Source organism: Sebastes fasciatus, chromosome 10 (assembly GCF_043250625.1).
Source record: "Sebastes fasciatus isolate fSebFas1 chromosome 10, fSebFas1.pri, whole genome shotgun sequence".
Classification (NCBI taxonomy): Eukaryota; Metazoa; Chordata; class Actinopteri; order Perciformes; family Sebastidae; genus Sebastes; species Sebastes fasciatus.
Genome location: NC_133804.1, coordinates 29,064,258 through 29,078,671, shown reverse-complemented (window position 1 = coordinate 29,078,671; position 14,414 = coordinate 29,064,258). Strand labels below are relative to the sequence as shown.

Below are 14,414 nucleotides of genomic sequence, written 5' to 3'. Positions count from 1 at the left end.
GAAAGCAAAATAATTTAATAAATTATTTCAAATTTATTCCAACTCCTTCAGCAGCGGCAAACAACCAACGGGAAAATATTATTACACTATTAACACCTTCAAAAATATAATATCCGCCCTCCCAACAGAAATGAAATGACTCCAGCCCCCCACCTTCTCTTGAAGCAGATGTTTAGCAGGCAGATGTGTCCCGTACTAACTTAAAATGCAGAATGAAAAGCAAAAAAAGCACAGTTGCTGTATGTTTCACACCAATTATTCAAGTAGGAGATAATTCACTTGATAATTTGATGCACGTACTGTACAGGGTGGCATCCTGGATGATTAAAAACCTATTTGAAGACGGGGCTGGTCCAGTCGTTATCATGGACCACTTATTTACATGTGCATCCCTCCAGCACGTCATCTTTGGATCAGTGCAATCAGTCGCCTGCTGATCAGCTGCCAAACCTCACAAGAAAAAGTCACTAAATTTGGAGAACGTCAGAGTTTGGAGTGTGAAGCTGGCAGAAAGAGAAATGAAGTGAAAGAGAGGGATGTTCACTCTTTCTATTTGACCTTGTCTAAAGATCCACATCTCCATTAAATGGTTAATTAACACATTTGTTAGAACTCGTCTTTATAATAACGAAGGAATATAGTGATTTTTACGTGATAACACTTCTCTAATATTTCTTTTTTTGCGTAAGCTGCTGGTCAATAAGTGCTACCGTATTTAGTTCACTCTTCAACGCTAGCATACAATCGAATGAAAAGTGTAATAGCAATAAAATCTATTCATCACAAACTGTCTTCATTGGAGGAGCTGCAGCAGCATCTTCAGTTCCTCCACTTTGACGTTAAAAGAAAGAAAAAAACATCTAGTATTGTCTAGCAGTTAAATAAATCTGGTTTGAATATGTAGCTCTCTGGTTTCCTTCGTACTAATGAAGGAAACTATCACTGTGGTTCAAGCATCACATTAAAGTAAAGCACAAGTCTAGTAAATGATACTAGTCCTGTTCGCTGAGTTTGCTTTTGAACCAGTCGTGTTTTCAACCGAGTCCAAACACATTCATGCAGGAATGTGAGTTTCAGTAATAGATGTATGTGAGATTTATTTCTCCTAAAATTCAAGCAGACTAATGACAGTTCTTAGTCAGGTTGAATTCTCGGCTAACTGAAGTTCAAGCAACACAAAGAAAGCACGATCACGGCCCGAACGCTGTCCTGGAGTACGACTGGTTGTGGACTATTCTACAGTAAGACTTGATGAGTTGTGCAGAGACGGTTTGTTTTGTGGTGGTCAGGATGGGAGGCAGATATGCGGAGGCAGGCTCGGCCCTCCCTTCACCTTTTCCTCTTCTTATTACAGCAGGACGTTCCCTCAGCACAGACCCGTCAGGTATTATAGAATCTCCAAGTCCACATGACGAACCTCCGGGTTACGTGACTGCGGAGGAACAAAACAGAGGTTACACACAAATCTGTCTTTGCTGTGCAGATAAATTACAATAAATAAATTAGGGCTGTCAAAGTCCTTACTTAGGATTTTTAGGTTGTAGCGGGCTCAGTTTTAAATACTAGCATCATATGAAACAAGAAAACCTAATGAATCCATCGGTACCAACCATGTCATACTAGCTTGTCGCGAAGGAGGCTAAATAACGCTCCAAACTTGCTGCAGTTTGCCATGTTATGATTTGAGTACATTTTGAACACGTAAAAAATGTATAGACAATCATACAACTAATCGCGGTTAAATATTTTAATCGATTGACAGCCCTAAAATAAATAGACAGAATACCATCTTGAAATGGAAAAAAATGGAGAAATGGAGTTTCTAGGTATTTTCTACACAGCAATTTAGACAAGTTGAATATTTCAGTATAGGGACGTCACAAGAACCAATACTTCGGTACCAAGTCGATGCCAAAATTCTGAAAACCTGCTGGTACTCATTTTTCTACAGTACCGCGGGTACCGTCAGGGTTTGAGACTTACATCATCCAGGGCAGTGGTTTTCAAAGTGGGTCTGGGCACCCCCAAGTGTCCTTGAGGGACTTCCAGGGGGTTCCCAGCAAAAAGGGGAATAATTTCTTTTCACAATAATTCCATCTATAAGTAACACAATGACAGAATCTATGACTATTTTGGTCATGGGTTTCATACACTTAATGTAATAAACCATCTAAAAGCAAAAAATCCTATCAGACCCTGGGACAAAATCTCAACGAATGGGGGTCCGCAATCTAATTTGTGTCACTTGTTCTTGTCCTTGACAAGAAAAAGTTTGGGAGCCACTGGTCCCGGGGACGATAGAAAATGTGTTTGGGACGCAGTTAAACTCACTATCAACGTGTCCAGGGGAGGCGGGCCTATTTTTTCCTCTGATAATGCTTCATTGTGAACAACAAATCTGTGTTGAAGTCGGCAGGAAAAGAGCCAGTTAACGTTAGCTGTTAGCTCCGTGCAGGACTGTGCTGCTTACCGGCTGCTAACAGCAGGCGCCATTGATTAACAATATGATGCGTTCAGGCTCTGTTCAGTAAAATGAGTATTGGGCTGTGGTAAATTCTAACGTTATCATGATGTGTTCAAATGTAATCTTGCGAGAAACTTGAATAAATCAAGTTGTTTGAAGGAGAAGTTTTCACAGCAATATAAAATAGATAATAGAGAGTGAATTATGACCTGTTTAACTAACAAAAAACAGTATGCAAATGATAATAAAGGAGAGTATGTTGAAGGGCATGGGATTTATTGTTTTACTTGGTCTCGAGAATCGTGGAATTTCACTGGTATTGGTATCGACTTCTAAATTTCTGGTATCATGCATCCCTACTTCAGTACCTTGAGTTCTTTCTCCAAGCGGTCCACCTCGGCCCCGAGGGTGTCAATAATGTTCTCCCCGTGTTTCAGCATGAAGCTCTCCAGCTCCTCGGGGGTCTTCACCAGCTGAATTTCCTGCAGAGACACAAAAAGCACACAGTCAGTAAAGATAAAGGTACGCAATATCAATAAATAAAACAATACATGTTTTTCAATAAATGCTTCTTCCAATGTGACATGAATGCAGCAGGAAACGGAGCATCATTGAAGTGACTTTTTTTTACCTAAATGTCCCGATCAGTGTGTGTTATTAAAGGTCGCTGTGTTATCTGCAGTGTGTAATGTGCAGCAGCGTTTCCAGCAATCAAGAGGTACATAAAAATTTATAATCTGGAAAATGCCAACATTTTCTTCACTCTTTTACGACTCATAACTGTGATGATGGCATAAAAAACTGGAATTATCCTTTAATGACTGAAAATCTTTGTTTTGAATGGATCTGTGATTTGTTCAACGTGTCCTTGGCAGAAGGATTCATAACGCATTTCCAAAGACACATTTATTGCCTACCATTCATCACAGTAGTAAAGTAGAGATTAAAATTCAAAGTAGCGATATTTAAGGAAAATTATGCGGTTTTAAACTACGTAAGAAAATATTTATACTAAACTTACATTGAGGATTTGGTCAATGTCTTGTTTTTCCAGATAAGACCGTGTCACCACTCGGCCATCGAAGTCAACTTCAGCCTTGAAGCGCACTTTGCTCAGTCCCAGATCAGTGGCCTTCACATCGTGGATGGCCCTGCTCATAATAAAATAAAGCATAACAGGAGTTCATCTGGTTAGACAGGTAGAAAAACCATACTTAAACATAGCCAGAGAACAAAACATTGTTACTGGATAAAAGTGGATTCCTCTACAACATGATGTGTTTATAATGTGATGTGAATGATGTACAAACTGGTTACAAAATAACGATGTTTCATTTCTTAAAAGGAACAGTGTGTAACATTTAGCAGAAAATGGAATATAATATTCATAACTATGTTTTCATTAGTGTATAAACACCTGAAACTAAGAATCGTTGTGTTTTCGTTAGCTTAGACCAACGAGGTGGTGGAGTGAGGCGAACACGCCATGACCACGCCTTCTTAGGATACAGGAAGTGTACACCATTTCAAACCATTGGTAGAGCTTAGAATGCGTCATCTTTGTTATAGAGCATCTTTGCTCACGTTACCACAGTCTCGGAAAGGGAGGAGTGAGCGGAGGGATACTCAGTTGGTCGCAATCTGCAACCACATCAGTAGATGCCGCCTAACCCTCACACAGTACCTTTAAAAACGTTTGTTACTCGCACGTTCATGCTGTGACTGAGGCATTAAACTGGATCACTTTGCACTGCTCGGCGTGCAGCTGGCCCTGATGACGCTCGCAATGTAAAGACCAGTAAATACCAGATGGTCTATTTTAAGCCTGAATGTTGTCCATCAACATCAGCAGACCATAAATTCACTGTTAGACCACGTGGTCTCGAGTTGAGGTTATTTTAGATTCAAATGAATGATTCCAGACCCGACATCAGGACCTGGTTCATGTTTTACAGGCGTGGAGGTGTGTGTGTGTGTGTGTGTGTGTGTGTGTGTGTGCCTGTCCATCAGCTGACCTCACTGCGGGGTCGTTCTCCAGGAACTCGGTGAGCTTCTGTACACGCTCAGCCTGTATGGAGCGACCCAGCAGAGCCTCGGTGTTGGTGTAGATGAGGAAGGCTGAGACGGCGCCCAGCAACGTGCCCACGCCCAGAGAGCCCAAGCAGTCGTAGTGAGGGTTACCTGGGGACGACACGGAAACAAATAGAAAGACAGAGAATCAGTAAAACTTTAGAAATCTGGATGATTGCAAACACTGACAGTAAAGACCAAAGTACAAAAACATGAGAAAGATTATCCTGATGGTATTTTATCAATAGAATAATAATAAATCAAGAGAATAAAACAATAAAATAGACTGAAACCGACTCCAATAATCCAATAATGCCTCTTAGTTTACCTGTGAGTGAGGTGAGCCCCATGCAGCCAGCAGCCATGATGACTCCTAACACAGCAGCAGTGTCCTCCAGCAGCACCACGTTAGTGCTGGGGTCTCGACTCTGCATTACTGCACACATAAAAACAACAACGCAAGACCACATTTACACCTGAATCTTCAAGCAACATTATACCAATTGGGGATTTATCTACATAACATTTACATTTATTGACACATATGTGTCTTTGGTAGCATGATGGCTGACCTAATGTCCTTCACATTATGCAAATAAACTCGGCCTGAATGACACCTTTAGTGTACAATGACAGAAAACACCTGGTTTCATTACTCCAGCGGTAAGAATCATCCATATCAAACTGATGGCAGGTATATTCAGCCGCTCTGGGACTTTCTCTCTCCCCTGGCTGTCGATGCCTCGTTCCATACATCCGTCCAAGGAATTTTCAATTCGTTTTATTTTAGTTTTGACTTTTCGATTTCAATTTAGCTTAGTTTTAATTTGCGTTTGCTTTTTTTAAGTTTAGTGTCAGTTTTTCCAGAAAGGTTTAGTTTTGATATTTTTAGTTTTAGTTTGTTTTTTGTTGGAATGACAGCCCTCTCGGGGAACTGAAACCATTGTATCCGTCTATGCTCTCGCCAAAGCCACCAGGCAAAAAAATCTGAATCCGAACTAAACAAAATCACACAATAACACAACCAAATAACCGATCGAGGCAGCGGTAGACCAGCAACCACCGTGTTCTGCGAGGTAAAATTACTGCTTTTTTCAATGGAGTCTGGTTGCTTTGGCGAGAGAATAGATTACAACTTCTGTTCTCCGTCGGAAATATAGACTGTATAGCTGTCTCACTGGTTTACCAGCATGGTAAACCAGTGAGAACATTCAAAATATAGCGTACACTTAAGCTGATATTGATGTTTTTAGGTGGGCCTTTCTTTTAGGTGGCTGCCCCCGTCCACAGCCCCCGTACTTTGCATTTGTGTGGTAACTCCTGTCTGTTTCTTCAAACTGGGAGTGTGGCGACCGTCATCTACTGTAGGTGATACATTGACTATGGATAATTACCTCATAAAACCCCAATTCAAAATGCCTGAGCTATCCCTCTAAAGTTTTCTGGGGGGAGTTTTCGCTTATCCGAATTGAGGCTCTAAGGACAGAGGGTGTCTGCTCAGATCAAAACCTTGAGCCATTCCTCTGTATATTGTTAGAGAGATCATACAGTATATGTGGCTTGGAGAAACATTTCTATTTACACTTGGCCATTTTGCAGTCACAAAACCCTGTTGTGTGATTTCAGCAAATTCAATTCAATGAGAATCCATTCCCTCCCCTACAGTATAACTTCAGTTCATGTTACCTGCAGGTCAGGTAGATAAGGGCTGTGTAAACTGCTGTTGGATCACTACAGAGTCATTGTTATGCCAGGTTGTAAATGGCATCATCAGTTAATAACATAAATATTTCAGATGTACATACCATATTCATAAAAAGACACTCCATGTAGTTGGGCGCTCCTCTTTATCTCATTGACGGCTACTAGTAACGTGGCTGAGAGAGGAAAACAGAAAGAGATGTTTCAGTACAAAATGCTACTTGACATCAAAATGTCATCAAAAGATTTAGAAGTTTTATTTTTTATAAAGTACCTCCTTCAGACACCAGAGAGCCCGCCAAAATACAGTAAGCCTGCAACACACAAACGTGGCGTGTTGGATCATTATTATAAATCTTGTATTACAGACAAGAGTCAACACAGACGAGGACTCACCCATAACAAAGATTCAATGGGCTGTGGGTGCAGCAATGCCATGATGCCGTGGTACCAGGAGAGGCCTGCTCCCATCATAAAAATGCCCACCCCACTGATGAGGGAGGCGATGTAGCGCATGTTGGAGAAGCCGTACCTGGAAAAGACGAAGGGTCTCTATTACAGCTATTACACCATCATCATCTTGGAGAGGATACACACACCTACCCTCTGCACAAATGCTGTTTGCAAAGGATTAAAGGTTACTTCTGCAAACCTATACTTGTAATCTTTGGTGTTATGATGATCCATTTTCCTTTGCTCAGGTTCCTCTCATCATCATCTTTTTAAAAAAAAAATACAGTAAGGTGTGGTGCTTACGGGTGCCCAGCATCGGGGTTGCGGACAGACTGGCTGATTCCCAGAGCGAGCAGAGCCTGGTTGCAGGTGTCGGCCAGAGAGTGGATGGCCTCCGAGAACATGCTAGCTGATCCAGTGTAGACCCAAGCCAGGAGCTTGAAGAAGAAATTCAGCCCATTGCTGAGGACAAGAAACACAAGTAGATGAAGAAATCAATCAGGGGAAACGCTCATCATCTAAAAACATAATTTCATGGTTTAAGGTTCAGTTGGTAACTTTTCAGAGCTCTATAGCCCCTTCCCACTGGACAAAAAAACCCCACAAACACCCACTAACATCTGGCTTTTGTCTTCAGTGTGCCAGCCGGCGTCTCTGTGACGTCGAATATGACAAACCAGGAAAAGATTTGGGGCATACTTGCAATGGAAAACGAATCTTTCTCCTATTTTTAGCAGTAATTTTGGTGGAAAAAGGGTATAAGAGGAGGCAGAGGAACCTGATTTTTTCACAGAGTATCTGTCTCATGTTCTACTGTCAGAACATTGTGACAGTTTCTGCAAAAAGTTATTTTTATTACCAACTGAACCTTTAACAGTAGTTCTGACTGAGGTGGTCGACAGATTAGCTTGTACTGGACATAAAAACAAAGTGAGCTACCTGATAATGTGGCTGTTAAGTGTAGACAAACTAATTTGGCTGGAGGTTAATAACAAAATACAATTGCTCCCATTTTCCACTACTCAACTATTTTCTGTTTATTGAAAAGTATTTCAGCTTTTCTGTTTTGATGCTCCTGAATCACAGAATTTACTTGAACAGGACTGGACCTCTCCTTGACTCAGCACTTAACTTTTTTGAGTCCCGTGAGTCCTTGTGCATACACTAAGTGCAGGAAACATGTTGCTGTTCATGTGACTGCACAGCTTGTCCTCTAACACAATCATCCTAATCCAATAGTCAGGACCAGACAGGACCTCATGTGAGACAAGGTCACATGCAGTTCCCAATACAGATTTTGACATCCTGTAAAATCTCTCCAACGTGTAGTCAGTTTTTTTGTTCAGTTTCCCAAATGTTACACTCTGATATTCGTCCGACATACTGCACGTAGTATCCCCGCTGAGAACAGACTGGTGGTTCCTCTCTAATCCAATACCTCCTACTGTGAGAGCTACAGCTCAGTAAAGTCACTGAGAGCTAGACTTGCCACGGTAGTCAGTGTGACAGTGTGTTTGGTCATACACCGATTACACACTGATTACATTACTTGCCCACCTTTATATATTTATATATTTATATATATATATCTCCGATGTTGGAGGATTTGGTTTCAAAGCTAAAAGCAAAAGTGGGGAAACACGACCAACAATATTTGGCAATATTTCGGATTTAAAGCCCTCTACAGATACTGAGTGTCACTGACGAATATCTTTTCTTGTAAAATGTCCAGTGTAATCGGTGACACTGGTGTTGTCATAAGTTTATTAACCGGTGGGAAAATGGGAAAAATGTCCTCACCGTGGCATCCCCACCGAGTACAGAAAGACTTTACAGCAGTCAGTAACAACGAGTATTAAAACTTACATGCAAATAGCAACCATGACCACCTTCCCCGGCCCTTGTCGGAAAGTCGCCCTCTGGACTGATCGAGGCTTTGTGGAACAAAGAAAAGCAAATTTAGCAACCAGCCTTTGATTTAACATTCACATGGTATATTTACATTAGATTTATAATTTCAAGCTCTGCTGTTTTCATGACAATCTTATACAGTTGATGTTATCTCGTGAAAGATACTGTGGGAATACTCTAGAAAAAACAAGCCAGCAGAGTACAGAACATACCATGACATACCAGAGGAGTGTGTAGTCACTAAAATAACATCCCTGTACACTAAAGAGGGGGGGACTTCATGAATGACAACAGATAATGACACTGACATATAGACGCAGTGACCTCTGTAACAGGGACAAAAGGTCACACAAATACAACACGTTTACTTTCTCTTTCACATATAAAACAGCATGTGGAGAACTGATCATATCATCAAACAAAAATGGCAGGCAAAAATAAAAGCGCTCACCTTAGTGTTTCCCCAAAAGTCTTTGTATTCCTTCAACAACTGTTGATTCCGAAAAATATCTGGAGGACAACAAACAAGAGATACAAATCGAACGATTTGTCCAACAGACCAAAGAATTAATAACAGCTGTGAAACAATCAGGTAAATTATACAAATATCCACACAATATCTGGATTGAGCTCAGCTTTAACATTAAAGGAGTAGTTCGACATTTTGGAAAACACGCTTATTTGCTTTCTGGTGGAGAATTAGATGAGAAGGTCGATACTACACTCATTTTTGTCTGTTAAATATGAAGCTAAAGCCAGGAAAAGAACTAGCCTGGCACTGTTCAAATAACAAAGTAAGTAACAAAATCTGCCTACCAGCACCTCTACAGCTCAGGAATTACCACGTTGTACCTTGTTTGTTTAATCTGTACAAAGACCACAGCGTACTATTTTTTGGCTGTGAGCGGTGACTTCATGGAGCCGTTTGTCTGGCGGACAAACGGCTCCATGAAGTGAATGAAAATGGGTTCCATGGGTACCCACGAGTCTCCCCTTTACAGACATGCCCACTTTATGATAATCACATGCAGTTTTGAGGCAGGTCATAGTCAAGTCAGCACACTGACAGCTGTTGTTGCCTGTTGTGCTTGAGTTTGCCATGTTGTGATTTGAGCAAATATATATATACATTTGCATAAAGCAAGCATATCTGTCCACTCCCATGTTGATAAAGAGTATTAACTAGTATCGTGATTAACTATGGACAATCAGGCGATTAATCACTATTTAATATTTTAATCGATTGACAGCCCTAGTAATGAAGCATCTAAAAGCAAGAATCCTATCAGATGGTGGACAAATGGGGGTCCGTGGTCTAATTTGTGTCACCTTAGGTGTCCTTGGTGTGAAAAGGTTTGGGAACCACTGGTCTGGAACATAACCCCCGAAAAAATGTAAGCTTTTAATTACACTTGTTAACTCAGGCTAGCTGTTTCCCCCTGTTTGCAGTCTTTGTGCTAAGCTAAGCTAACCTGCTGTATATAATATGAAAGTGGTGTTGATCTTCTCATCAAACTCTCTGCCAGAAAGTGAAAAAGCGTTATTTCCCAAAATGTTCAGAATTATTACATTTTCACACAGACGCACATCCAGACAGGTAACAATAAAAACCTACTCTCTTGGTACTCTCTCTCCACCTCTTTCCTGAGATTTCTCTCTCGGGCTAGAGCTTCATGGCTTCCCCACACCTCCAGTGCTCTAACAGTCACAGAGAGAAATAAATGAAATCAATAAAAGCTGGAGAACATATCAATGAAAATGAGTGGAAGATATATAGTGTTGTATTTTTAATATCTCTTGAGGTGTAAAGCGAAAGGGTGTAGAACTAACTTGGCCTCCACGTCCGACCGTAAGAAGACAGTGAAAGCCTCTGTGTCGTCGTGGGGGCTGCGTCTTCTGATCTTCCGAAGCTGTTCCAGATCACTGTGAACACATAAGGGCATGGGGGGTAAGAAAAAGATTTAGGAAGACCTGAGTTAAACGAAGTGAGGCGGTCTTTTATCAGCTAATCACAACAGCATGTTTACTTATTAACTCGAAGGAATTTGTGTTGTGGTCTGCAAGCATCTCAGCCAGCACTGAACATGGTTACACTGAACAGATGAGCATTCAGTACCGTTGATTCAGCTTCGTCATGGTGACATACAGTTTAGTGTTACTGTATATTTATCAAATAAATGAAACATGACACAGTTTAAGTTACCTTGGTTTGAGGCAGAACTCATTCATGGCTCTGACTGCTGTGATAAAGTTGTTCTGAGTGTACTTGGCTCCATATTCCCTTTTCTTCAGGACTGCCCGAACTGCATGTGACAACAGAGTGAAATTATAATGCAGGGTTTTCATCTGCATTCATTAGTCCTCATTACAAGAATGAAGCCACCAAATCGAAGCATGCACAAATATAGTTCATTACCTTTCACTTGGATTGTCTCAGTTTTAGTCAGCCCCTGAGGTCTTGGACCTGTGAGAGCAAATATTTAAATGTGACTCAAGATTGAAGAGAAATTCTTCTTGAATTGTTCCTAAACATCTCAACTTACCGGAATCATTTTCCGATGCTTATGTTGACAGGGCATGCAATGAAAAGGAAAAATGAACATAAACAGAATTAATAATGATAAGGGCTGTCAAAGTTAACGCAATAATAACGAGTGAACACAAACTCATTTTTGTGACTGTCTCTGTGTGTGAATACGCGCCCTCTACTCTTCCTCAAGCAACATCCCAACCTTAAAACATAGCGGTAATTCAAAATGAAGAGAACTATTGATTGTTTTGTCAAGCTATATGTTGTGGTGCTGTTACACCCGTCCCCGGCCCTGAACGGCCCAGCCCAGACCCGACATCATCGTCAGAGTACCGCTGAGTACACTGTACATTTAATAACACGAGACATCTTTACAGCTAAATTCTTCTCTGCTCCGATCGCCAAACATCTGATCTGAGCGCATCTTTCTCTCTGTCACTCGTACACTCAGTCGCAACGCACACATTACATTACACTACTCTGATACCAACGTAATATGTAAGCATGTGGATACCTGACGGTACCGTAGGTAGACTGCTTGGGACGCAGTAAACTCACTATCGACGCATCCAGGTCAGCACACTGACACACTGACAGCTGTTGTTGCCTGTTGGGCTGCAGTTTGCCATGTTATGATTTGAGCATATTTTTTTATGCTAAATGCAGTACCTGTGAGGGTTTCTGGACAATATTTCTGTCCATTTGTGATGTCACAAAACTACAATATTTAGACAATTCAAAGTTTTAAATGTAAACATTCTAAATGTGTCCCAGTTTATTTCCTGTTGCAGTGTATGTGAATGACATCAGCTGACAGGAAGTAAACATGGACCCAAGCTGTTGCCTAGCAACGCAATTCTGTCGCAATTCCATTGAAATGCACTAAAACGGAGCGTTTCAGACAGAGGGTAAATACAGGTATATTCAAGCAGACAGCATGAGGAAAATAAAGTTTTTTTTAAACATTGAAGTATTTAAACATGTTCTAGTAGAAACCCAAAATACAAGTATGAACCTGAAAATGAGCATGATACGTCCCCTTTAAATACTTGACAAATCTCCCTTTAAGGTACACTTATAACAGATAAAAAAAATGTTCAATACATTTGCGATTAATCACGATTAACTATGGACAATCACGCAATTAAATATTTTGATTGACAGCCCTATACACAATACAATGCCACACAAAATGCTAAGAACAGACAGACATCAAACATAAACAACTTCTGCAGTAACATTGAAGTCAGTCACCTGGGGAGCCTGGAGGAGCTTTGGCAGCAGCAGACAGGACTTGTTCTGCTGATGGAGCATCACCAGGTGTTGATTTTGGGGGACCATCTTTACTGTCGCCAGAGGTAGAGTAGTAGTGCACCTTGCCCAGCCCGAGAGAGGCAGAACGGCAGTCTGGAAGGCTGAACCACAAGTTATGTATGCCTCCACTCTGCCAACCTGTGCAAATGAATGAATGACAACAGTTTCTTCAGTACTAGTAACAGCCATAATAGTATAAAACAGGTGTCTAGTATCACTTGGATAGTCCTCCTCACCGTAGCACAGCTGTGGGAGCCTCGGGGACCAGTGAGACAGGGGCGCCCTGTGCTGCATGGAGACCCTGCAGAAGACATGCCATGGTCTGTGGGCCAGGCTGGGGAACATCCTCTCTGTAGCGGGGCTCGGTACCGGAGAGAGCAGGAAGTTGCTGCACAGATAGTCAGATAGTCACTGTTATGTTAGCTTGCCAACTTAACCCAATTCAGACAGATTAACTCCAAGACATCATCACCTCCTCTCAACTACCATCTGACAGTTACATCAAGCTATAACGTTAGCATGGCTATAACTATATATATCTCACATGTTTAACACAGCTGGTGTCTAACTGTTAAATGCTTGTCATTGTTGATAAGACTAAGCTAACAGACGCAGCACCAACCGGCAACTACGGAGCCACAAACCCAGCAAGGCCTGTTGTAGGAGGCTAGGACACGAGTCTTGTTGCAGGGGTATGACGCATGCGCAATGTAAGGACAGATAATAATGCACAAAGTGCACTGTCATAGACTAAACTACTGGAGTTACCCTGCACTATACTCATTTTTAAGTCTCACCTGCACTATATTCAATGTTTTAACAGTTTTCTTCATCTCCTTGTATTTTTATATCTGGTATATTTTTTTGTACTTTGTACTACTAACTTTTTTACACTATGGAACTGTGATGCTGGAAACTTGAATTTCCCTCGGGATCAATAAAGTTACTACCTATCCATCTATCTATCTATCTACCTACATATCCACCTACCTACCTACCTACCTACCTATCCATCTATCCATCTACCTACCTATCTATCTATCTATCTATCTATCTATCTACCTACCTACCTACCTACCTACCTATCTATCCATCTATCTATCCATCTATCTATCCATCTATCTATGCAGATAGATTATATAGTGCAGACTAGATTCTACTGCGCATGTGCAATACCCCTGGAGATATGACGCGTGATGCAGCCTCCTTTATTAGGCCTTGCTACAAACCTCGGCTAACCTAGCTAGTTAGCTAGCATCATAAACTAGCCTCGTTATCCGCAGTAATAAACTGCTGTTTAACTTGTTATTCACACAATAAAACACGTTCCCTGAATAGCGAGTACATTTATCTAGATGAGGTCATTTAAAACAAAGCCATTACCTTTCTATTGTGAGGTTTGTTCAGCATAATATGAGTCCATTTAGAGAATCTATGGTCCAACTGATGGTCGCACTACAACAACACACAACGGTGACCTGTGACACAGCAGTGACGTTGACTGTGTTCTCGCGAGAGTGTCCTCAGTTACAGCGTTGCGTCAGTTGGTATCGCGATATTCTGTAAACAAGGTCATCTGATGTTCTGAGTTTTTTTATCTTGATGCTGTTTGCATCAAACTAAATCATTAATTTTTTGTTAAAGTAGCCTGTAGTTGAAGATTATTTAGTTGGGAGAAACAGGCAATACCACAGACTAATATAAATATAATCCATTACATTATAAATATGGAATATATGTGATATATATATGTATGGAACACCAAAATACATGTTATCAAGAGCTCGTTATCCTTAGAACATTTTAAAAGGAAATTATCATCACATTTAATTAATGATGTCTAATTATCTTTTTATATGTTTATATATATTTTATTTTCTTCTGTAATATTTTTTGTATGGATTTCATTGTTTTTATTGGATTGTTTTCCACTGTTTGTTGGATTTTTCTGCACATTTTGTGTACTTGTTA

At 40.7% G+C, this 14,414-nt stretch overlaps 1 protein-coding gene across 2 annotated transcripts; it reads right to left on the bottom strand.

The window, feature by feature from the left end:
* On the bottom strand, positions 1 to 13,955 carry slc30a9 (solute carrier family 30 member 9). 2 transcript variants are annotated; one of them, XM_074649283.1, is made up of 19 exons: positions 13,827 to 13,955; positions 12,680 to 12,831; positions 12,384 to 12,581; positions 11,143 to 11,160; positions 11,016 to 11,063; positions 10,803 to 10,902; positions 10,430 to 10,522; positions 10,215 to 10,297; positions 9,051 to 9,109; positions 8,555 to 8,622; positions 6,992 to 7,150; positions 6,632 to 6,767; positions 6,510 to 6,549; positions 6,340 to 6,411; positions 4,863 to 4,970; positions 4,480 to 4,645; positions 3,486 to 3,615; positions 2,833 to 2,946; positions 1 to 1,432 (listed from the first exon to the last, which is right to left on the bottom strand). In XM_074649283.1, exons 2-19 carry the CDS (start codon positions 12,786 to 12,788, stop codon positions 1,388 to 1,390), a joined length of 1,746 nt encoding a protein of 581 aa, XP_074505384.1. In that variant the 5' UTR covers positions 12,789 to 12,831; positions 13,827 to 13,955; the 3' UTR covers positions 1 to 1,387. The 2 variants fall into 2 exon arrangements, with proteins under 2 accessions (XP_074505384.1, XP_074505386.1); XM_074649285.1 differs by lacking the exon at positions 11,143 to 11,160.
* Between the last annotated feature and the right edge of the window lie 459 nt (positions 13,956 to 14,414).